Consider the following 25,547-nt stretch of genomic DNA (forward strand, 5'->3'; position numbering starts at 1 on the left):
ATTAATTTTAAGATGTCAAAATTTATACAAGGAATTTTGATTTAAGTGGACTTAAGGAAAAGAAAAGAAAAACTTTATTTTATACAGCTTAATGCAAATGGCCGCCGCCTCTAAGGCCGCCATTATGGAAGAGATGACACGTGACGTGTGTCAATGCTTCCGTAAAATTATGGACATTTTACTTAGATTTCATCGCGATATCATTACAGTGGTGTCTGCTATCTATCAGTGTGCCTCGTAAGTAATCATTTATCAAGTTTTGTTGTGTTAAACATTTGTTTATGAAGAAAAATTGGCTGCGTCAGTATCGTCACCAATCACCATGCTACTTGGGTTGAACGGTTGAACTGTAGGTATCATGGGTTTTGTTTACATTAATGGTGTAGCCCGAGGTGTAGCTCATCATTGTCAATGGGGTCACCACTTTTGGATCATGATAACACACTTAACCCTGTCTTGACCGGACTCGAAATGAATGACTGGAATTGAAAGAACGTTTGTTGGTTCAGGCATGGACAAGTTATTGTTCTAACACCTTATGCAGATGACTTGAATCCACATTCCAGTTAAATAACTGACCTGAATATTAATAGTTACAAAATACAGTTATGAATGTTTTTTTGCAGTGCAAATAGTTAAGAGGTTGCCTGATTTGTTTTTGTTCCCTTATTTTAAAGTATTAGATACCTTTCAAGGCTAATCATATGTCTTGAGAAAGTTTGAAGCACATGTCTGATAATTCCCTGATTTCGGTATCTAGTCGGTATTTCCCCCCTATTTCTGAAAATCGGTTCGGTTTTGGTATACTCTCAGTGGGTTTGGTCGGTATCGGTTTGGTATTGGTTTCCAAAATTTCTGAAATTGACATCACTAGTGAGATTACCGAAAAGAAAGTTGGTACCTAATTTAAGAACAAAAATTAATTCTAAACTCAAAATCTATCAATGAACTCTACTCCCTGGTTTGTGCGCCAATATCGTCGAAGGCTCTCGGGACTGGACACGTCCGCGCTCCAGCTCGCCAGGACACCGAATGAACCCCCTGGCGCTCCTCACTTCAACGGGGGTTGTGAGGCAATGGTGAAGAGTGCCAAACCAGCGTTGAAGAAAACACTCCAGGCTGCACACATCAGTGATGAAGAACTGCAAACTGCGTTTTGCCACGCAGAAGCTCAGATAAATTAAAGACCGCTGACGAGTGTTTCAAGTGATCCAAATGATCCACCGCCGATCACGCCTGCATCGCTGATGCTCGGCCACACTAGGCTTGATCTCAATCCTGGTGACGAAGAAGATGCAGAAACAACAAGGAAACGCTGGCGCCGTATGCAACAGCTCAATGCAGAGTTCTGGCGTCGTTGGATACGCGAGTATCTGCCGACACTACAGGGAAGACAAAAATGGACTGAGCCATCTGAGAACCTGCGCGAGGGCGAAACGGTGCTTCTGGTGGATACCACGGCTCCGAGAGGGTCTTGGCCGCTAGCTAGGGTCACGCGGACGTTCCCAGGACCAGACGGACTCGTTCGAGTTGTGGAAGTGAAAACCAAGAACAGCACCTACAAGAGACCGATTACGAAGGTCGTGAGGCTAGAACTGGATTGAAGGCTTCCAGTTCCACAACCCAGCGTACTTGATATCTGAATGACGGGGTTCATTCAGGGTCTGGGGGGATGTATGGGAGGTCACTTTAGTGAATTGTGCTCGTGCCGCCACGAGAAAAACGGATCAATGTGGCAAAGATGAAAAAAGGGAGTGAGAAAAGAGAATTCAAGTGTTTCACATATTAAGCAAAAGAATTAAGACAATTTTAGAACACAACGCGAGGTTAAGCAGAATCAATACACAAACAGTCAGGGTCAAGGTCAACTTAGGTCATCTAAGAAAATTGCGTTTTAGGCAAGCTGAATTTACTTTTTGTGAAGTTTTTTGACTGCATTTTTGGTAAAAGCTTCTCAGATCATGATTTCATGTAATATGGACACAACAACAATCGGTACACACATCAGTATACACACAGACATACAAACACATAATTGACGTTGACTTAACTTGACCTGAAATGACCTCAGCAGCAAAAATCTGGTCGGGTAGTGTGACAAAGAGGTTCTAGCTGGCTTGGCACCAGAAAACAGCATCGTCATCGGTATATGGTAAGCAGCGCACTTGATATCCAACGTTGACCCAAAACAGCAACATTTTTTAGTTTGACCTGACCTGGAAGGTCAATGACTGACCTGAGAAGGTAAAACTGGGTATCATTGGATTCGTCTCTTCCCAAAGAATCTTTTTGGTCCTTACCGCTAAGCTCTATCTCCAACAGGAACGAAATGGCGCGGGGGGTGGCAACCCCCCCCCCCCCATGTGCGTTCTAGGATGGGAAAATGGCATGTGCGAGCGAGGGTTGAAGAGAAAATGTCATTCAATGTCATTCAGCTGGTAGATGTGCACCGACAAACGTGATAAAGACCGCTGTCTTTCCCGTCAAAAACTAAAGCATCTTTAGTACCTCCCGGATTTTTTTTAGAATTATCTAGGATTACCAAAAATACCTTTGCTTCAATTATGCCATTTCAATTGCAAAGCTCATTTTCGGTCGTCACAACTTGTACCGACATTCCGTACAAGTTTTTGGACCTTCCAAAACTTGTACGGACACTGTCCGTAGTGTCCGTAGTGGTGGCGACGCCCATGGCTTCACCCTAGCATTGTTGACTTTGCGTGACGTCATTTATGACGTCACTAAGGCCATATATGTTTTTCGTCAATAACTCCTGATCAGATGGAGCTAGAGAGTCGGGAAAGCCACCAGTGGACTACTCGGGAAGACCTGCCGTATCGAATGATATGCAATGTGACCTCCTTCAACCATTTTCGTGACCTGAGGGGCTCCGACCTGACCTTGACCCGAGGTCAACACCTTAAGTTGACTTCACCCGAACACCAAGTATAGCATTCGACGCGCCTGAGCTAGACAAACACGATGATGCCAAAATCGTGGCAGTGCGACCATTTTTTGGCAAAGTAATTGACCAAAAACCGAGCCCGTGCCTTGTGGCACTTACCTTACCTAAGAGGTCACTGGTTGACCTAAGACCTTAAAATCGGCTAATAATCGTTGCGTCTCATAACGGCACACACGCTCGTTTTTTTCCGCGAGGCTCTAGCTCAATTAGAGGCGAAACGGCGAGGGAGTTGTACCAACCCTCCCCGGCCAACATAGAAAGCCAGTCGGTCCGGCCAGGGTACCGATACCGGAAATTGTGATAATACCGGAATTGTGATCTAATGTTAAAAGACGGCCCAAGGTCACCTGACGCCAGTGACGGGTCCTATATTTGCAGCGTCTTATATTCACGAAGGTTTCAATTTCCACTTTCTTCAGCCGAGTGATGGTTACTAATAGCAAGGCTCCCCCCCCCCGCACCACGTAGGGGGGGGGGCGAAACGGCCTCCCTGTCCTTTTCCGCCGATATCTCCTAAACGGCTGCAGATATCGGCACTAAACTTTCAGGACCCCTCCGGGCATCAATTTTACACATTGTGACCAAACATTTTTCCAGAGGCTATTATAGGTTGGCCACAAATGACGTCATGTTCTGCCATTTTCGACCGAAAAAAGACCTTCGCGAGAAGAGCTGTCAGGCCTACAGCTTTGAAGATACAGAAAAATGATTATGACATAAAAGGTGTAGAATCAACAGGGCTACAAAACTGATATCTCGGATTTAAAAAAAATGGTTTTGCACCCCAAAAATAAAAAAAAACTTTTTTTTATTTATTAGCCAAAAAATCCAAAAAGTTTTTTGAGTTTCGAAAAAATCGGAATACTTGTGATAAAGCCTACCCACCATCTTCTATCTACATACCAAATTTCAGACCGATATCCCGTTTTTTGGCCAAGTTATAGCGAAAAAAAAACTGTTCAAAAATGATGTCGTAAAATTTTCAAACTCAATTTTTGGCAATTCTAGACCACGTAGGGCAAAACAAATACCACCATTAGACTCCCCGTGACGAGCTGCATCGAATCGATGCCCATTTTATGCAAAAATATCAACTTTGAATTTTGACGTAATTTGACCTGACCTTAACCTGACCTTGACCAATTTTTTCCTTGAAAAATTTCCCGTGGCCTCTCGTGGGGGCGTTTCCGACCAGTGTGCAGCGGGGCGCGGGTTAATTGTCAATACATACATACATACATACATACATACATACATACATACATACATACATAATAGCCACTGCAAGATACATTTTGTGGTAGAAGTTCCATTGCTAAGTGTAGGGGTAACACATGGACCTCAACATTTCACAGGCTTGGTTATAATTAGAATTGTCAAGAATCTACTGTGGTCTATAAAAGGAACAATACTTTTCATGTTGCAAAAGCACGATAAACTAGTAAGTCTAATGGTAGGTAATACGTATAGCACAATAAAATTAATAAATGTTCATGACAACATTCCCTAGGGGAAAAGGCAGAATCAAAACACCAAAAAACACAATGTTTGGAAACTGGCCTCTAGTCCTGAGATCATGAGATGTGGTCTGAGAAACTCTACAAAGAATTTGACACTGAAAATCCAGCTGAAAATGCAGGTGTTAGGTAGCCCTGAGCCTGACTTTGGTCCCATAATTAAATGAAAATGGATTTGAACTGGCATTTTTTTCTTATCTTTACAAGAAAACACATCATGGATGCAAAATTGACTCAAAGTGGCGCAAATAATTAGACAACCAAGGATTTACCGTAAACGGGGGTGACTTTGCCATGTTTTCAACTTTAGACGCTTGTAGGTATTATTCAAACTTGTTAACGTATTAAGATGACTCTATGTTCAAAACACGTATGAAGATTAGCTCTTTGGGTTTTGTTATTATCGTATTTATATCTTGCCGGAAAATATAAATTTTTAAAGAAAATCAGTTGTGGCAAAGTTAAACTGAAAAGGGGTGACTTTGCCACTATGCCAAATAATGTTTTTTTAACGCTAACAAATATTTCTCAAGCATTTCTTTTCAGTTGTATGGGAAAGGGCAACCATCATTAATTATGGGAAAAATATAAAGTAATTCGAGGTTTTTTGCTCTTAAGTGATGTACAAAAAGGAGAGATACATTACTTTTTATAATACATTATACTTGTTGAAAATTATTGACGTTTTATAGCAAATAGATACTGAAAAATGGTTCAGAATAGATAAATAAGGAGAAATATGATTGTATCGGTAGGTACTCTAGGACCTTGCCGCTTTCTTCCAGCGGCATTCAGAGGAACAGAAAGAGGACGTTCTTGCGGAAACTTTCCGGCACCCTTATTATCAGCGTTTTGATCAATAAAATGGTACATACTAGGGTTACCCGCGTGCTCCGCAACGCGAAGAAGGGTCATTTTTGACCCGTGGGTATTAGGTTGGTCTGTGTCTATTTGGTTGGCATCCATTTCGTTCGATTGCTTTTCGACGGCCAAGCATTTTGTAATAAAACAAAAAAGATACATCGCATCGAGGTGCCCGTGTCGTATTATCCATAGAGATCTTACTAGGGTTACCCGCGTGCTCCGCAACGCGAAGAAGGGTTATTTTTTACCCGTGGGTATTGGGTTGGTCTCTGTCGATTTCGCTGGTATCCATTTCGTTCGATTGCTTTTTGACGGCCAGGCATTTTGTAATAAAAAAAGATACATCGAATCGAGGTGCCCGTGTCGTATTATCATGCGTTCTACTTTAGAATGATTCGAAAACTGGCGTGAAGTCTTTTGAGGGCCATCGATGAATTTCGCTAAAAATGACGATGCAATGGTTTGGAAAATTTACATTTTTTAGAATACTGTTGCTCATCATGCAAAAATGAAGACTGAACCTTGGACAGAATTGAATGCTCTTTCCAACAGTGCCATTTTTAATTGCTAGAGAGATCAGATCATTGAGCAAAACCCGTGTGATTAATAAAGTGGCACAAAATTGACAAACACCATTTTCTCCCGTGATTTGTACCACCTTGACTTGGATCAATCAGCTTTTCACAATTTTTCCATGAGAGGCGGTACATTCCTCTTGCCAATAGGCGTTGTTTGAACTCGCTCCGTCTGACGGTCACCTAAAAATAACATGAATTCCCAAATCCGTCCAAAACGTCAATTTTTCAAATAAAAGTGCCCTCCCCGGTGCACGTGGCGCGTGCTATCCTCTGCAACGCACACCATCCGATAGCCCGTTCGATTCTCTACACGATGCTGTTTTCCCCGTGCCGGTCGGACCCCTGGTCACCAAGGTATTGCACCGGGACCGGACCCGTGTCGGGCAAATTTAGCCATTTTCGCCCGATTTTGCAAGCTGATTTATACATGTAAAGTCTATGACGCGAATTTGCACTTTTTGGGCACGCGCCACGCGCTCCCTACCAATCCGATCGAGCCCAGACCCCTCAAAGGCACGTCGCGCATCCTTGATCTATAAGTTGTGCAAATTTCAGCGCGCTAGGTGCAACGGTCTGGCCTGTAGTCCACGCAAAGCACGACCAAGTCGGGACCTCGGTAACGGACAGACGCACCCTCCTCAAATAGTAATATAGACAAGCGGCTGCGCCACTTGCTTTGCTGCGTGTTGAGCAAATGCGAAAGCAAATTGAAAAAAAACGCCCGTCCGCCGACGAACGCAAACATCGCACAAACAAAAATAAAAAACGACCGCCTCCAACCGCGAACAACACCGCAAACGCCGCAAAAAAATGAAAACCGCCCGCATCCCGCGCCCGCCCGCCGCCAACCGCAAACGCCGCAAAAAAATTAAAACCGCCCGCATCGCGCGCCCGCCCGCCACCAAACGCAAACGCCGCAACAAATGAAAACCGCCCGCATCGCGCGCCCGCCCGCCACCAAACGCAAACGCCGCAAAAAATGAAAACCGCCCGCATCGCGCGCCCGCCCGCCGCCAACCGCAAACGCCGCAAAAAAAAATTAAAACCGCCCGCATCGCGCGCCCGCCCGCCACCAAACGCAAACGCCGCAACAAATGAAAACCGCCCGCATCGCGCGCCCGCCCGCCACCAAACGCAAACGCCGCATAAATGAAAACCGCCCGCATCCCGCGCCCGCCCGCCGCCAACCGCAAACGCCGCAAAAAAACGCCCGCATCGCGCGCCCGCCCGCCACCAAACGCAAACGCCGCAACAAATGAAAACCGCCCGCATCGCGCGCCCGCCCGCCGCCAACCGCAAATGCTGTAAAACTGAAAACCGCCCGCATCGCGCGACCGCCCTCCGCCAACCGCAAACGCCGCAAAAAACGCCCGTACCTCTACCCCTACCAACACCACTGGGTCACGTCAGGTCACGGACTAAATTAATATAATAATAAGTACTAAAAATAAGACTTGAAGTGTTCCCAGCCCTGCTCCTATTCGTGCCATTCCATTACGCTTAATCGTATTTGTCGGAAATGGCGCTTTGTGGCGTATGTGGCGCATTGCGACAAACGCGGCGCATTTTCACCCGGCGATTTACCATGCATCTTGGCACCAAATTGCACCCACATCGGACTATATTTGACAAAACTGTGCGATTTGCGGCAAAAATGACGCCCTGAGATAATTGTGGCGCATTGCGGCAAACGCGGTGCATTTGTAAACTCTTATCACAAACTGTTTCCATCGAACGAAAATTAACACATTTTTCGCCACTTTTCATTCAAATTAATAACTTGCCGATCCGCCAATGCGAGGCACCCGTCGCCGATCGGCATGCATTTAGTCCACAAAGTTTGTCGACCCCGGCTCTCAATGAAGATCTACGAACCGATCAAAATTTCGTTTGCGTTCTTCCAGCGCGCCCCACGCGCGAACCGTGCACCCCAGCGAGTCGGAACCTAGAAAAGGCGCTGACCCGTTCTGTCACCTATAAGGTGTGCAAATTTCAACCCCCTACGATATACCGTCTGCCCTGTAGGCCGGCTAAATTGAACCCACTACACGGCGTGGCGGACAGACAAACAGACAGACAGATGGATCCTGTTCAAATAGTAGTATAGATATACATAGAGATGACACGCCTATGTTAAAGCACTTGATTTCGTGGCGATTCAGTGGGTCTTTTTAAGCAAGGTTTTCTGGGGTGCCATGGCCCGTGACTTGCATTTTGTAAGGATTCGGTCAAGGAGATTGTGTTCACATTCGTTTATTTTTAAGTACAGCTTTTCTTTTTTGTCTAGCTGTGACGCTTTCGAGCGTTATTATTGAACTGAAATTAGTCATTTTTTAACCTTATGCTCGTATCAGGTACTACATGTATCATTAACTCTCGCCGGCCGACGGGGAGGGGGGGGGGGGCGGGTGCCGCCCCCCATAGGGTTTTTCACTATAGCTCCGAACACGCCGGCGGTAGAGAGCTGAACCTTGGCATACCTGACCTTTGATCCAAGTCGCATCTTGTGACATCAACCGCATTTTCAGGTCAGGTCAGGTCACTGACCTGTGACGTCATAAGTGAATCTCTGCACAGTCCTCAGATGTCGCAACTTCGCAACGTCGTCAGTGCCAGAGGAACTTTCACAGGGACATGAAACTTACATGATGTAGTAGATATCCTCCAGAGGTCTCACAACTTGTTTATCTCGGATTTTCCCTAAAAATCACATGAGGACAGGTCATTCACGACTCATGTGACCTCACCATTGGGTACAAGTCAATGGGGAAAAATGAAAACTGCTATGTTAGCGCCGAGAACTATCTCAAACTGTCTCCAGCACATGGAAATGGAATCGTGATTTCTTGCACGCCTTGCAAGGTCCGATGCTTCACTTTTCCAATTTATAACGTCACTTGGGTCATTAGAGTTTTTCATCAATAACTCCCCATCGAATTGAGTTAGCGAGTCGGTAAAGCCACCAATGGACTCAGGAAGACCTGCCGATTCGAGTAATATGTAACGTGACCTCTTTAAACCAACTTCGTGATCTGAGGGGAGCTGACCTGACCTTGACCCGAGGTCAACACTTCAAGCTCATCTCACCCGAACAAAAAGTATACCATTCGACGCGCCTGAGCGGGGCGAACACGATGATGCCAAAATCGCGGCTCTCCGACCGTTTTTTGCGAAGATATGAAAAACTGAACCCTTGCCCTTGGTCACTTGACCTGACCTCAGAGGGCACCGGTTGACCTGAGACCTTAAAATCGGGTACCAGTCGCTGCGTCTCGTAACGGCGCACACGCTTGTTTTTTTCCGCGACGCTCTAGCTTCATCAGGGGCGAAACGGCGAGGGAAATCGTACCAACCCCCCCCCCCCCTCCCCCCTCGGCAGGCGCGTATGTAGAAAACCAATAGGTCCGGCGAGGGTTAATGTATCATTGAATGGGAACATGCAACATATGTATATTTGAGCTTGCACCGTGCTCAGAACGGTTCAGAACAGCCGTTTTCACGACGGTTGACCGAAAGCGCCAAACTTGACCAAATCTCAAGAAACCTCTGAAAGTGAAAATTCCATGAACCTGACCCAAATGACCTTAGACCTGTGACCTTTTTTGGGGGACCATGTCAGGGGGCCATAAAACATGCATTGCATCGCACAACCCTAGTAAAGTTGGTTCATGTGCTGACCCTTGGTGACCTGACTTGTGACCTGACTTGGTATTATCAGTGACCTCTAATAGCAACATATATATTAGACAATTGCTGATTTTCGACAAAATGCGTTTTACTCTATGTTATAGCGCATTCCCTAGAAGACCTGTGAACGGCAAAACATTTTATCTGTGACCTGACCTGTGACGTCATCGGTGACCCCGAGGTCAATGAAATTGGAGTTCCGTCGACAAATTTGACAGGGCTATCGAACATCGTTTGAATGTTACGGATCCGTCCAGTAGTTTCGGAGATACGAGGGGGGGGGGCAAAAAACGCCCCCCCCCCCCCCACCGCGCGGAAGGTGGCCGGGAGGTCCACCGCCTGCCGGGTTGCTGAGAGCCTGAATGAGAAAGAATGTTTTTAGGTGAGCTTTTAAGGAATTCAATAAAAACATAAAATGAATTCATGCTACAAATTTCATTGCTTACCTCAGGAATGAAATCAGCCTGGGAAGAACAGCAATATTTTTAACCAGTAAAACGGCTTTTGGGGCGACCAACGGAGCGAGCGAGAGGGTGGGCCTTGGACGTGCGAAATTGCAAGGGATACCTCCAACTAACTTGTGCACTGTACCCTACTAACCGGTCCCTAGCGATGTGCCAAATTTGAGCGCAATCGGCCTAGCCGTTCTCGAGATCTGGAAGCGGCACCCTGCACGTGCGCACGTGCAAAATGGGCCCCAACTGACTTTTGCACGGCACCCTACCCTACTAACTGGTCCCTAACCATGTACTAAATTTCAGCACAATCGGTTCAGCCGTTCTCGAGATCTGGAATCGACCCCTGCACGTGCGGACGTGCAGCAGCACCCCAACTGTGGCACATGGATATGCATTGCCTAGTGGGTGCCTCCCTACATACAGTGGCGGATCCAGGGGGGGACAAAATGGACATTTGCCCCCCAAACGGCATAATTTTAACATTACGCCTATGGACGATGCATGGAAAGAATCGATAAATTGTTATGGTTTGCCCCCCCTCCCCAAAAAAAAACTCTGAGCTGGATCCGCCTCTGCCTACATACCAAGTTTCAGCGCAATCGGCCCAGTAGTTACCGAGATATTGCAATTGTGGTCAACCACATGCATCGAGAATAATCCAATACTTAGTAGAAGAAATGAAGCTACCCTACAAAAATCACCGCATGTAAATCGGTCAAGTGGTTGCTGAGATATAAGCCTCGCAAAAGCGTAACCACGGCCGGCCGGCCGCTCATACTAAGAAATTTCCGTTAATCTACGAAAGACTACGCTCGCTTCACTCGCTCCGTAATAATTTCTTCAGACTGACAATGCCTCAGCCATATTGGCACGCTACTGGCTGAAAATAAGTTGCTTAAAAAGACCCACTGAATCGCCACGATTTTAAGTGCATGTCATCTCTATGTATATAAGATCTCTATGGTATTATCATGCGTTCTACTTAAGAATGATTCGGAAACTGGCGTGAAGTCTTTTGAGGACCATCGATGAATTTCGGTAAAAATAACTATGTAGCGGTTTGAAACATTTGCATTTTTTTTAGAATATTGTTGCTTGTCATGCAAAAATGTTGGGTGTATCTTGGACAAAATTGAATGCTCTTTCAAACAGTACCAGTTTCAATTGCGAAACATATCAGGTTATGCAGCAAAACCCGTGTAATTAAGAAAGCGGCACATCATCGACAAAAAACATTTTCTCCAGCGATTTATACCACCTTGTCGTCGATCAATTAGCTATTCACAATTTTCCCATGAGTTTTTGCCCTCTGGAAGCTAAACCGTTGACAAGAGGTCAAATCTGAGGACATGTTTGCGAAAGAGCGTTAAAAGAGCTATCGAATGCGCTTTTTCGCGGCGCTGTAGCTCTATTGGTTGCCGAGTTAGCCGTTGGCAGTTTCCAAAATGTTGAAATAGCCAATATTTTACCTTTGGTGACCTCCGGTGACCTGACCTTTGACCTGACCTATAAAATGGCCGAAGTGTCTTGTCCTTATTTTGGACGTTCTTTCGAATGCCGCTTACCGGAGTGTTCAGACCCCCCCCCCCCCCCCCCGGCCCGACGCGGGCTAAATATGCAAATTAACCCAGCATCCGTCTCAATATCAAGACACATAATTCGTTTATCGATACTACCAATCTTGATGGAGGGCTGAAGGGATTTTCTCCCCAACATTGTCATGTCACCAAAGGGTCTGCCTCTGAGTAAGCTGGTCGAAGAGGCCATGGCGGTTTTCTTTTGCAGGGTCAATTTTCATTTTTCAATTTTCTCAGGTTCATTTTTGGCCTGTTCGCTGGCTGAAGGGTGATGTAAGTAAAAAAAGCACTTTAAGCCAAACCACTTCTTAAAAAAGAAACTGAACACAACTATTCACAATGTGACATTGCATCTGTGCCCTGATATCAGTGTGAAATGAGCGTGTGATTGAGTGTGGCCGTGAGACAGCAGCTGGAGAGTGGCGCGCTGTGCGCTGACCGACACCCCCTCCGGCAGCGGCTCTCGGCGGCAGCGGACAACGGACAGCGGACAGCAGCGGCAGCGGACACGCACTGGTCGGAGCCGGGCAGCCGCCGCCCACTCAGCACAGCCAGGACGCCTTCCGACGGCTGGTCAGTGCTAGCCGCCACCAGGCACCAGCTGGACCCATCCGATTTATATACTCTATGCCTCGCATTGAACACTGCCGCCCATCGACATCCCGACTAGTGGTGTTAGCATTGACTGGCGAATAGAATGGTCAACTTTCGTTATGATAAACTATTTGGAGATGGCAATTGTACAAAGCAAATTACAAAACAGTGTTGAATGTAAACCATTGTGTAGGTTTCGAACATCTTTGGACAAATGGCTGGCTTGGACATTTTTGGACTGACATTAGACATACATTTTCTGATATTGGCAACACTAATCCCGACATTCCGAGCACCATTTTCCGTTTCAAAAATACTCAATTTCTGAACAAACTGAAAGCGCCAGGGGATAAATTTTCGCATCATATCGTAGCCGAATGTGTCGTATCAATTTTGCAACTCCCATACGTTTATCATTATTCATGCCAAAACATTCGCTGGGTTGCGGAGGGCTGTCTCGAGGAGAGTCTGCTTTGTTAGCGGCTCAAACCTGTATATCATGTGTTTCGTCGTTTTTTTTTTGTACGTGAAAATTTTTCCCTCCAGATCTGCCTCCTGAAACTTTCTTAGCTCACTTTTCACAAATTAACGGATTTTGAAGCAATTGTCCTGAAAGTGACTGACTAGTAACTATTCACCTTTATATTAGTCTTGACTTCATATAGCCAAACTGGGGGCCATTGCTCACAACTACTGGTTTCGGCACTCGCAACATCGAGAAATGCCTTAATTCGGAAATATTTGAGTTCAAAGTCTGCAGTTCCCGGACTCTCAAGATCCAGTGTATTCGAATGTCTCCTTCGGATTTGTGACGTCAGCGCAGATTTAGCGTTTTCAAACCTTTTACCTTGATCAAAGCAATACGCAATAGAGCTATACACTAGGCTTAACAACACACAAGAGCTATCTATGTCGCACTTTGCGGAATTCAAAACTATTGCTTCCAAAGTCACGTAAAGGAAAGCCTTAACCCGCGCACCGACCCTTGACCGCCCCCACTCCTGAGATTTTTCGTAAATAGCGGGAAAACCGGCTCCGTGAAATTTGGCACTATTATCTTCTCATCAATTTTACACATGGTGTGCAAGTTTGAACCTCCTTACTTTCAAGGTCAAGTCAACAGGTCACTTCGAATGACCCAACCCAACCTCAAATCACTTTTTTTTTGCAACCTTTTCACCGTGTACAGTAGAAAACCGTGTAGAGTAGAAAGTAGAGTCGGCAAAAAGGCATGTCGGCAAATTGCATTTCGACTTTTAGCACTTCGCCTTTTCGACACGTCGGCAAAAAGACACGTTGACAAAATGGATTCGACATATTGACATTCGGCGAATAAGCATTCGGCAAAATGCAGTTCGGCAAATTGTCCTGTAACCATCATTGGATTCGTCTCTTCCCAAAGAATCTTTTTGGTCTTTACCGCGAAGCTCTATCTCCAACAGAAACGAAATGGCGCTGTGCGGGGGATGGCAACCCCCCATGTGCGTTCTAGGATGGGAAAAATGGCATGTGTGGGCGATGGTTAATGAGAAGCTTACCAGACTCTTGTTCACTTAAATGAAAAACAATATCAAATTCTTATCTGTATTCAATGTATACAGATACAGATACATTGAATACAGATAAGAATTTGATATTGTTTTTCATTAACCCTCGCCCGTAAACGGTGTTTTGCCACCTTCGCCCATGCAGGGGGGGGGGTTGGTGCGACCCCCCCTGGCGTTTGAAAACGGAGCGTCGTAGAGCTTAGCACAAAAGACCAACGGATTGCTCTCAACGAGATCTCGCGATTGGTGGTACATTTTTGGTCCTAGGTCAACATTTGACCTAGTTATGACCGGTCAAAGGTCAAATTTTCGGAAAAAATCTAACTTTTTCAGATTTCCGCGCCGATTGCGGCAAAACGGTAAGAGATATCGACTTGAAACCTTCACTATCGTGATCCTTGATCAATTCTCCATCGTTTGGTGTGTATTTCGATGTCATAACTCTAAAAATGATGCGTTGGGAGCATCGGAAGTCTGCAAGGTTATTTGTGCATTGGGTCACGTCAGGCGTGTGACGTCACTGACCTGGCCCTAACCCAAAATGAACTACAAGAAACAACCGACGATGCCTGAAATGGATAGCAAATTCGAATTCAGGGCATCAAAATACCCCGAAAAGGCATACAAGTGCAAGAAGTCATTACAGGTCAACCGAGGTCATTGACCTTACCTTGACCTTTAGTAACCTTCAAAATGTCAACGGACATTGTGCCAATGTCAAATCAGCCAGTTGTGATTCTAAAACAATCCATCAGTGTGTCAGGTCAGTCGACATTTATACCAATGTGAAGCAATCTCCATTTAGAGTAAATCTGGCCGGAGGTTGTTCCCTTAATGACGTCATAACTCCGTGACCTGACATGACCTTGACAAAAAAAGTCAAAAGTTGCGCAAAGGATGCCCCATAGGGTACTGAAAATTTGAGCAGGGCAGGCTATCTGAAACGGTTCGGCGTGTAGCTAAGAAAAACGTCAGGGGGGGAGTTGCACCCCACCCACCTACATGGGCGAGGGTTAAAGTGAACATTTGTCAAAATGAACAATATACAATTACCAGATTCTGTTAAAGCAATGTCAATACCTAAACATTGTCAACCAACAATACCATCGCGAATGAACCTAGTTATGAACCATCCTCGTTTTTCACGTTTTGCCTACGATAGATTCATACAATTTAGACAGAAGGAACTAAATGAAACCAATGCGCAACAAAAACACAAATGGATAAGAGACCTAGGATGCTTCGAAGCAAATGCATAGTTTTATTGTTAAGTATAATAATAAAGTTTTTATTATAATAGTTTTATTGAAGTACTCAAAGCATTTGTTGCTTTGAGTCAGCATATGTTAGAATGTCTCATTTTAAGCTCATTAGCAGAATCTTAGCAGCGAATACATGTTTACAAATGATCGATAGATAGCGATAGCGATGATAGCGATAAATAACAGATAGCGAATATTGTATATTCTGCAAGCTTCGGCCTGAAACGCTTGCCCATTTATTCTTGTATTGCCCTATAACAAAAGATTTCATAACCAAAATCAAAGCGGAAATTCTGCAGAAATATTATATAGATATAGATGGAAGTTTAAAGACATGGTTTTTCCCTACGAATCTGAGTGCAGAGGAGACGTGTATAGTTACACTGGCAAAGTTAGTAATTTATCAAGCGCGCTACAAAAGAAACCGACCAAATATTGTGCATAAAAAAACAGAGAAAAACAACAAGTTGTGATAGAGGAGAGTATAGCCAGGTTAACAGGAAAACAAGAGAGTTTTGAGAGGAAATGGGAGAAATGGAAAAATATTACCATATAAGGAAACAGAATAATATTTAAAAAATCGATGCGCCTTGACGAGCTGAACACCATGAGACCATTCGCGCGGCTTTATCTTGTCCCTGTAGCATATTTACGTCTGGACAACGAGTTGCGTTGGAGAGGCCGGAAATAGTGGCGATTTCAGGACCGCAAGAATGGACCGTCATTGGAATGATTCTTTTTTAAACCGTGGACTGTTTTCAGCCGGAATTTAATAGTTACTACAAAATATTTTGTAATTACGTTTCCACCAAGAATGATTGCCATCAGGGCTAAATTTTTACTTGTATTGCATTTTGTCAAGAAGCATAGATAGTGCTGTTATATTGCAGTTTTAGCGCGTTTGTTACGAAATATGAAGCGAATAAGCGTCAGTGTAATTCATTAGTGCCAGAAGTTAACTTGAGGGGAAGCCATGCTAATTGCTCTTGTCCATCCACTAAAATCTATTAAATATTTTGCTTTGTATATTCCAAAAGGAGAGGGAACTATTTCATTTGTGCCCTCATGTCAGAATTGATGGTGGATCATTAAATTTTCAACGCAGTTTACAAACAAGCATTTGGTCTTTCTTGTATATAAGCAGTGGCTAAGAAAAGGTTGATCAATCTTGAAGTTCAGTCATCGTACCTCAACTTGGCAGCAAGATTCCCCAAGGACAGAGGATATATTGTATACATGTCCTGTAAATCAAAGAAACAAGCATTTGGTCTTTCTCGTATATAAGCAGTGTGGCTAAGAAAAGGTTGATCAATCCTGAAGTTAAGTCATCGTACCTCAACTTGGCAGCAAGATCCCCCAAGGACAGAGGATATATTGTATACCTGTCCTGTTAATCAAAACATTTTTGTGCCTGCAAAGGCTTAAGTTATCTGTGGTGTGTTCGGAGTTAGGCCATATGGCCGTTTTTGTTGTATGTTTATGTGGAGATTGAATATAACTGTGACCCTGTGCTTGTTTGTATACTTACTATGGTCAAACAGGGAACAGCACATTCACATAACATACTCACCTAGCACCTAACTCATAGCTGCACCCTGCAGGATCTGTACTTGTTCATGTCTCGAGCATTAACAAAGCACTAAAGTAGCTAAGTAATCATTTCCCACATTTCTGAGCATCTAACATGACATACAGCAGTGCAGAGCAGCTTCAGAGAAGAAACACACACAGAGTACACACACACACACAGACTCACACCAGCCACCCAATGAGCCAGTTCCTCAGTTGACTGTTTCCCTGGATGCAGCTTGGCAATGTGAGCTAACTTTTGGCAAGTTGAAGGTTAGCAGGTAAGACTGAGTTAGGGTGAGTACCTACCTATAACTGGGTGCTACTACTATGCAGGTCTTGGGTAGGCTGCAAATATGTGTGAGGATTGAGGCTAAGTCAGCTGTCAGGCTAGTCAGGAGTATGCTCATTGCTCAGGTCACATTTTTATGGACACTTGGCAAATTAAAAAACTAACAATCTAATCTAAGCTAACCCGACTAAACATACACAACTACTGACTATAGGAACTAAGCACCTACCAACTCGTGCATACATCTCATACGATGTCAAAGTGGAGTTCCTTGGTGGAAGATTACCCTCAGTACTTTTTATCCCAGCCCTGTGAAGAAAACTAATACCTCAAAGCAGGGATGCGGAGCCGTGGATATTTCAGACGGCTCCGGCTCCGGCTCCGGCTCCGGAGAAAAAAATCGGCTCCGGCTCCGGCTCCGGCTCCGGGTGAAATGTTATGGCGGCTCCGGCTCCGGCTCCGGCTCCGAGTAAAATGGTCCGGCTCCGGCGGCTCCGGCTCCGGCGGCTCCGGCTCCGACTCAGTACATCCCCTATGCAATCAATTAAATGCGGGTGGAAGAAAAATTGGATTGGTTATACGCGTTACTCTTGGTCATGACCGGCTCACCGCGTCCCCGCGCAAACTCACCTCTGAGAGAACTGGTAGAACAAAGGACTAGGAAGCGATGGCATTGGAAACGCAGTCGCCGCGAATCGGAGTTCACTGAACCTGCACCGTAAGCTGACACCCGTCTCGACTGCATTGAGGGGTGGGGGGTGGGGGGTGAGGTGGGGTCGGAAGAGACGGTGCTGGGATTGCACTGGCTTCAAAACAATGGCCGTCACCTGATGACCGGTCCTCATGTTCTGGGGATGCAGTAGACGTGTGTGTGTGTGGGGGGGGGGGGAGGAGCAGCCAGGAAGTTGATTGTGGGATACTGGGGATATTCGGCTTTTTTCATTCACTTGATGGCCCATGACAGTACCATATGTTTTACTGCCTTGTACTGTCAAACCGAACTAGGTCAATTATTTTTTCCTCTTCAAAAAATAAAAAGGAGCCGGAATCGCCCCCTTTTTTGGCGGCTCCGGCTCCGGCTCCGGCTCCGGGCTATATTGTTTCACGGCTCCGGCTCCGGCTCCGGCTCCGGGCAAAATATGCCGGCTCCGGCGGCTCCGGCTCCGACTCCGGCTCCGGCTCCGCATCCCTGCCTCAAAGCTCTGAGTCACTGCTGGCCATCCACAGGAAGAAACGCTGAGACTGAGAGCTTTGCCATTGTATATTGGACCAATAATCACTATCACGAATGACTATGAACACATTATATGATCACATCGTTGCATGGATTGTCACATTGACAATTCTACTATAATCCTTTTTTCAAGAAATACAGTGATGATTAACATCAAAATCAACATAAAGTGGATTTAGTGATCCAAGCTTTCTCCTCCAGTAGCAATAGAATGATCGCATGTTTCATTTGCCAGACACTGAGTACCTGATGCACATTACAATCTGCATAGCATGAAGCATCTAAGCTGCCCAAGTCCATTCATTCTAGATTTTTAACCCTCGCCCATGTAGGGGGGGGGTTGGTGCAACCCCCCCCCCCTGAGGTTTTTCGGAAATAGTGCAAAAACGGCGGCGCGCAGCGCCGCCAAATTTTGGGTACCTTATGGGGCAAACCTTGCGCATCTTTTGATAAAAAAATTTTGACCGGGTCATGTCAGGTCACGGAGTTATGACGTTACAAAGGGAACAGCCTCCGGCCGGATTTTCACAAACTGAGTGCCAACGCCCGAGGTTTCCTGCCGGTGGTACGGACATCGGTTGATGGATCGTGATGAAACTTCCCATGCATGTTGGGGCAAGTATTGGCTATCATATGGTATAAGAAACTTGACCGGGTCAGGTCAGGTCACGGAGCTATGACGTCACAAGAGGAACAGCGTCCGGTACTATTTTTGAAAAGCGCCCGAACCACTATTTTGCTAATTCTTGTCACCTCAATGGGAATATGCAGCAATATTAGCTTCTATAGGGAGCAAATGGACATCCCAAATCCAAAAATACAATCAGATTTCAAAAATTTAAATTTTGATTTTTCGAATTTCTGCCGCCGACTGTGACCTTGCCGACTTCCGGCGCTCCCAACGCGCCATTTTTAGAGCTAGGGAAACGAAATACATACCAAACGATAGAGAATTGATCAAGGAACACGATAGTGAAGGTTTCAAGTCGATATCTCCCACCGTTTTGCCGCAATCGCCGCGGAAAATTTGAAAAAGTCTATTTTTCCGAAAATTTGACCTTTGACCGGTCAAAAGTAGGTCAAATGTTGACCTAGGACCAAAAAATATACCACCAATCGCGAGATCTCGTTGAGAGCAATCCGTTGGTTTTTTCCGCTAAGCTCTACGACGCTCCGTTTTCAAACGCCAAGGGGGGGGTCGCACCAACCCCCCCCCTGCATGGGCGAAGGTGGCAGATCGCCGTTTACGGGCGAGGGTTAACTTGAAAGTTAGCACTAATTTATCTTGCTGTTGTAAGTTATCATTCAATATCCATACCAATACATCAATATGCGCTCACCAGTCAACATTTTCTGGCATGATCCTGCTCAGCGTGCTCTTCAGTAGGTATTGCTCCAAGGTCTGCAATATTATAGCTTGTTTTTGGCCAATAAGCTCTTTTAATTTTACTTTTTCTTGCTGATATATGAGCCCGATCACCTTGCGTTTATCAACCAAAATTTCATAACTTGTTCAACTTGATATTGATATTGCTCAGGAGTCAGGACCTCTGTCAGCCTCCTGGATACTTCGGATTGTTTTCAGTCAACATGCTTCTTAAATATGATATAAGTCAATATTCAAAACATCCAACAAAACGACGTACAAGAGTAAGAAAACCACCAGATAAACTAAAAAATGGCCTTGGAACAGAGCCAAGTGGTGCTCCATTTGTTTATTTACAATGATTGTAGTGCTGATGTATTTTTAGGACTCTGAACGTCGGCTTATAAAAAATGAAACGTTTTTACAAAAGTTGTAAGGCAAGTAATATTTATCTGAAAGAACTAAAATATTCAAAAGCCAAACACTATGAAATACATGAATCGGAACGAAAAAGTAACCCAAAAATCCAGCCTAATCACCGGCTCCTAAAACTGCAACAAAATCAGCACTTTTCCCCGCAACTCGTTGTCCAGACGTAAATATGCGTCCCTGTAAGGAGTTATTGGCAAAAAAACCTTCGGTGACCTTTGATGACGTCACATGACCTTACAGCTGGCCAACAGCAAAACAGGCCTCAAGGTAGTGAAGGTTGATGGTATGTGAAGTCGTCTATGGTATATGGGGCCATTCTGACGCGTTTTAGTGGTAAAAACAGGGAATTGATTTCCCCCCATTAACTTATAATAAGGAGGTCGAGAAATTGATCTGACCTTAGGTCATCGATATCAAAATTCCGAATATACAAATTGTAGCTACTAATGACGTAATAACATCCTGTGACTTTGAAAGGCCTCCGTCATCTATTGTTGCTCTGACACGGTGACAAAGTTGCAAAAAAGTGACTTGAGGTTGGGTCATTCGAAGTGACCTGGTGACCTGACCTTAAAAGTTAGGAGGTTCAAACTTGCACACCATATGTAAAATTGATGAGAGAATAGTCATACCAAATTTCGCGGCGCTACGCGCCGCGGTTTTCCCGTTACTCACGAAAAATCTCATAGGGGCGGATAACCGCCCCCCGTCGGTGTGCGGGTTAAGTTGGGTTCATGTGCTGACCCCTGGTGACCTGACCTGTGACCTGACCTGGTATTATCAGTGATCTGTACTAGCAGCATATGTACTGGACAACTGGCGCCCTATCGCTGATTTTCGACAAAATGCGTTGTACTCGTGAAAAAAACGTTTTTTTTTTCAGGGAAAATGCTTTTATTGCGTTAAAATGCAAAAAAATAAGGGAATATTATAGCGCATTCCCTGGAAGACCCGTGAACGGTTATGCATTTTATCTTTGACCTGACTTGTGACGTCATCGGTGACCCCGAAGTCAATGAATTTGGCTTCCCTCGACAAATTTGACAGAGCTATCGAACGCCCTTTGCCTTCTTACGATGCTGTCTCTTGAATTTTCAACTTGGAAATATTTTTTTTTTATACCAATGTGATCCCTTTTAAATTGCCTTTTATTTCAACTGCGTTTCATTTCCAAAGGCGTTCACATCTGGGAGATATTGACCAAACTTTGAACCTATGCATATTGGCCGCTTTGCCCCATACCCTGGGGCAAAGCGGCCACCGGCGACTTCTCAAGTCCCGATATGAGAAACAGATTGGTTGCCTCATGTACGACTAGGGTATTTAATGGTGACAAGGTTCATCCCACCTGTAGGTAAACAAAGAAAGGATTTTCATGGAAAACATTTAATTGCATTATTTGGTAACTCATGTAACCGGAAAGTGGCCAAGACGAATGCATGACGACATATTTGAACATAAGTCATGTTTTTATCCAGATGAATACAACTTATGGCCAATTGGGTGCTGGCCACTTTGCCCCGGCCACTTTGCCCCGCGCATACCGTCCGAGGCAAAAATATTCCAGCTCAGCTATAAGTGGGGTAAAAAGCATTAAAACTGGTGGAAGACATGTACGATAACCACGCAATGCATGCACAAGAACGCTTATAAAAATTCCAAAGGTTTTGTAATGAAATAACATTTAAAAATTGTTAACATAGTTGGTAACCTGGCAAGAAATGCTTTTCCGTGTTTCACTAAACCAGTAAAACGCCTTTTGGGCGAAGAACGAGCGAGCGAGATAGTGAGCCCTGCACGTGCGGAAGGGCGAGAGGGTACTTTCAGCGGGCTTGTGCAAAGCACCCTTCTAACCGGTCGCTAGCGGTGTGCCAAATTTGAACGCAATCGGCCCAGCCGTTCCTGAGATCTGGAAGCGGCATTCTGCACGTGCGCACGTGCAAACGGGGTCCAAAATGACTTTTGCACGGCACCCTACTAACCGGTCCCCAACCGTGTACCAAATTTGAGCGCAATCGGCCCAGCCGTTCTCGAGATCTGGAAACGCCCCTTGCACGTGCGCACGTGCAGTAGCACCCTAACCGCAACACATGGGAATGCATTGCCTGGTGGGTGCCTACCTGTATGCCAAGTTTCAGCGAAATCGCCCCAGTAATTACCGAGTTACTGAAATGGGAACAAATTTGGCACCTCTTCTTTTTGTATTTTGCACTCAGATAGATCAAGAGTATCCGACCTTTGGTAGAAGGGATGCAGCTACCCTATAAAAATTACCGCAAGACAATCGCTCAAGCCGCTGCTGAGATATGGGCCTCTCAAAATCATTACTTGTGCAAAACTGCTTGAACACCCTTGACTTTTCACTTGGCACGTACCACGACGGTCACTGAGATGTATCAAAAGTAGTCAATTACGGGGTAGAAGAGATGGGGCTACCCAGCAAAAAAGACCGCAGGCCAATCCGTCCTGCGGTTGCTGAGATATAAGCCTCTCAAAAGCGTTACAGGCCGGGCCGGCCGGGCCGGGCCGGGCCGCTCATACTGAGATTTTTCCGTTATATTGAAAAGACTTCGCTTCGCTCGCTGCGCTCGCTCGCTCGTAACAATGGCGATGGGCCTGAAACCCCGGTCTGGCCCATTCGAACGACCGCGAAGAGAAACATAATTGGAAACCATGAATTGAAACTGACGCCAGCTGTGGAGGGCTAAAACGATGGGTGGCCGCTTTGCCCCTCTCTCCCCTATGTACAAAATGTATATCTCGGATTTTTGTTATCTGTCAATTTTGCGACCTCTCCATTATAAGTCAATGGGAGAAAATTGAACTGTGCCTCTTTTAGAGGAATGTCGTTCAAAACCCTCTCAAGCATCGGTTCATGGTTTAACATGACACACTAAATCGAAAAAATGCACCTGTGACCCCTCTGTGTGCCCCTGAGGTCATCTCAGGTCATGAACGGTCACCGGCAGTTCTTTGGCTGTAACTTTTGATTGAGACGTACTAGAGTGGTGAAAACACGTCAGATGTGTTCAGCTCGGCGATACGGATCGACTGATATGCAACATGATCCTTTCCGTTCATGTCATGTCATTGACGTGGGGTCGAATTTTCAAAATGACCTTTCAAGGTCAATTAATAGCTCATTCGATACGTCTTGACGAAAGGAACACGATGTCGGTAAAAGTAAGCTCCTCGGGCAAGGTTAGAGTCAAAAGTTATCTGTTAGAAACACTGTTTGCGAAAAAAACGTGTATTTTGGCAGTTTTTGCCCCCTGTAGAGAAAACTGTTGACCGTATGTCAAATCTTCAGAGAATTATCCAGAAAGAGCGGAAAAACTATCAAATATCCTTTTCCGGTTGCTCTAGCTCTATTGGTGTCTGAGTTATGCGCCGGTTTGTTGAAAGTGTCGACATTCGAGCTGAAAATCTGTGAAATTGGGTCTTTGATGACCTCTGGTGACCTGACCTTTGACCTGACCAAAAAGTGAGCGATGTAATTTCGGCATTATTTTTGACGCGGGTTAAGGGCGAAACGGCAAGGGGATATACCCCCATTCCCCGGGCTGGGTGTGAGAACCAATAGCAATAGGTTCGGGGAGGGTTAATTCATGAGATATTTCTGTTCCGCGTAATTGTCATTTTAACGCGCGCAGACCAATTTACGTGAGTCGAAAGTTGTCTACTTTTCGCAAATCGGAAAAATCTGTTGCAGAGACAGTTTCGCTATATCATGTAAGCCGGTTAATTGTCGGTAGTGAGGTGGGTGAATGCGGCTGTTTGAGTCTCTCAGAGTGTGTTGTTGTGTTGTGTTGTGTGTGTCAGGTGTGTCAGCTGAGTCTCTCAGAGTGTGCTGTTGTGTTGTGTGTGTCAGGTATCTCAGCTGCGCGCCTCCGAGGCGCCTCTGGCCGGAGAGCCCGCTCCGCTGCCCCAGCCGGCCGCCAGTCAGGTGAGCAGCGCCCTCCCCCGGCCCACATCACCAACTGTGCTGACTGGGCGGCCACCCACACTAATCTAGGCACTGATTGGTGACTTTTGTCGAGGCATGACGCTATTAGGATGACGTCACTCGTGTACTTAGCCGGACCATTGCAACGGTGCAGCGCCGGCGCGCCGAGCCAATCTATGTAGAGCCTCTCAAACTTAATTGCACAGATCCTGGGCTTTGAACCTGACGAAACATCGGTGAATTCGCTCTACTTTTGGAGACCCTGTCGGAGAACTGGATACGGGCCCTCTTCAGGTCCGTGCAGCCTAAATATGTGCTGTGTGCGTCATACTTGGATGACGTCAGCCGCCTGGCTCCGCCCACTCTCCGCCGGCACGCCGGGGCCGAGGGCCGCTGCAGCCATGCACGACAAACCAGACTGTGACTTTGGTAAAAGGGTTGGCATTTCCCTACGGTATCTGTTGGTATTTGGTTTGGTATCGGTATCACAACTTTCTGTAATTGACATCACTAGTCGGGGTCACCACGATAGTCACCAAGATAGATCGACCAAAGCCGTACACCCTCATATTTTATTTTTTGCTTAAAATTGGTCTAATGGGTTGTTATGGGCGGGGAAGCCAGCTGTGCCAAGGATTTTTTTCTTCGAACAACGGTTTCCGAGATATAGCCTCAGGCAATTCCTGGAGGTCACGCTGCAACCCTATGTTTGACGGCTTATAACTCAGAAACTATTGGTTTTCTATGGTAAAAACTTGATATGGTTCAACTCACAATCAACCAGCAAACGTTTTGGCTATCTCGGATTTTCGATTTTTGAAAATTTTGATCACGTGACATCTTGACCTTGTTTTACGAAGAGTGACCTTGATATTTTCCCAACTGAAAGTCGCAATTTTGTCTGATGACGATTAAAGCCTTATCAATTGTCATTGATATGCAACAATAAAAAAGTGGCTTTCGGCCTGCATTGACCTGAGATCAGTCATTTTTTTACCTGTCCTTTATAAGTCAATGGCAGAAATATCGGCTACCACCGAAACGCATCTGACCGGTTCAAATATTTTTGAATCATGTTGAGTTAGGCAATTATTGATGGCATCGGTGCAGCTTTGTATCAGTGACCCGCTGAAAGGTCATCCGAGATCACGCTTTAAACACACAATACTTTTCCGTTTTTGGCTGTACCTTTTGATCTAATAAAGAAAGAGACGTAGAAGAGGCACCAATCCGTTTGCTTTCGCCTAGCGCCAGTTCGTTTTGAATTTCGATGCCGATGACCTGAGGTCAGGTCAATTTCTTGACCACCCCCCATTATAAGTCAATTGGTCAATTCAGCTCCCTTATTTTTACACTAAAACGCGTCGGAATTGCCTAATATACCATGAGTGACTCCATATGCGACTAACTTTGACTACCTTGAGACCTTTTTTGCTCTTGGTCAACTGTAATGTTGCTCTTGGGTCATGTGACGTCATTAAAGGTCACCAAATGTTTTTTGCTGACAACTCCTTACAGGTTTGAGATACAGCCGCGCGGATAGGCTCATTGTGTTCAGCTCGTCAAGGCCCATCGAATGATATAGATGATGACCTTAAGGTCACGTGACCTAAGGTCAACTTTTGACCTTGATCTTTCGAGGTCAACATACACATGTTT

General features: G+C 45.3%; 1 protein-coding gene across 1 annotated transcript in view; it reads left to right on the plus strand.

The window, feature by feature from the left end:
• The window catches only part of LOC122392460 (eukaryotic translation initiation factor 4E transporter-like), a 309,584-nt gene that overhangs the window by 184,422 nt on the left and 99,615 nt on the right, over window positions 1–25,547 (plus strand). Inside the window, exons 9-10 of the mRNA XM_043387322.1 lie at window positions 12,104–12,219; window positions 23,814–23,888. Coding sequence (XP_043243257.1) covers window positions 12,104–12,219; window positions 23,814–23,888 — 191 coding nt within the window. The remainder of the gene's footprint in view (window positions 1–12,103; window positions 12,220–23,813; window positions 23,889–25,547) is intronic.

The sequence above is a fragment of the Amphibalanus amphitrite genome, unplaced genomic scaffold, assembly GCF_019059575.1.
Source record: "Amphibalanus amphitrite isolate SeventyFive unplaced genomic scaffold, NRLGWU_Aamphi_draft 000023F_arrow, whole genome shotgun sequence".
In the NCBI taxonomy this organism is placed as follows: domain Eukaryota; kingdom Metazoa; phylum Arthropoda; class Thecostraca; order Balanomorpha; family Balanidae; genus Amphibalanus; species Amphibalanus amphitrite.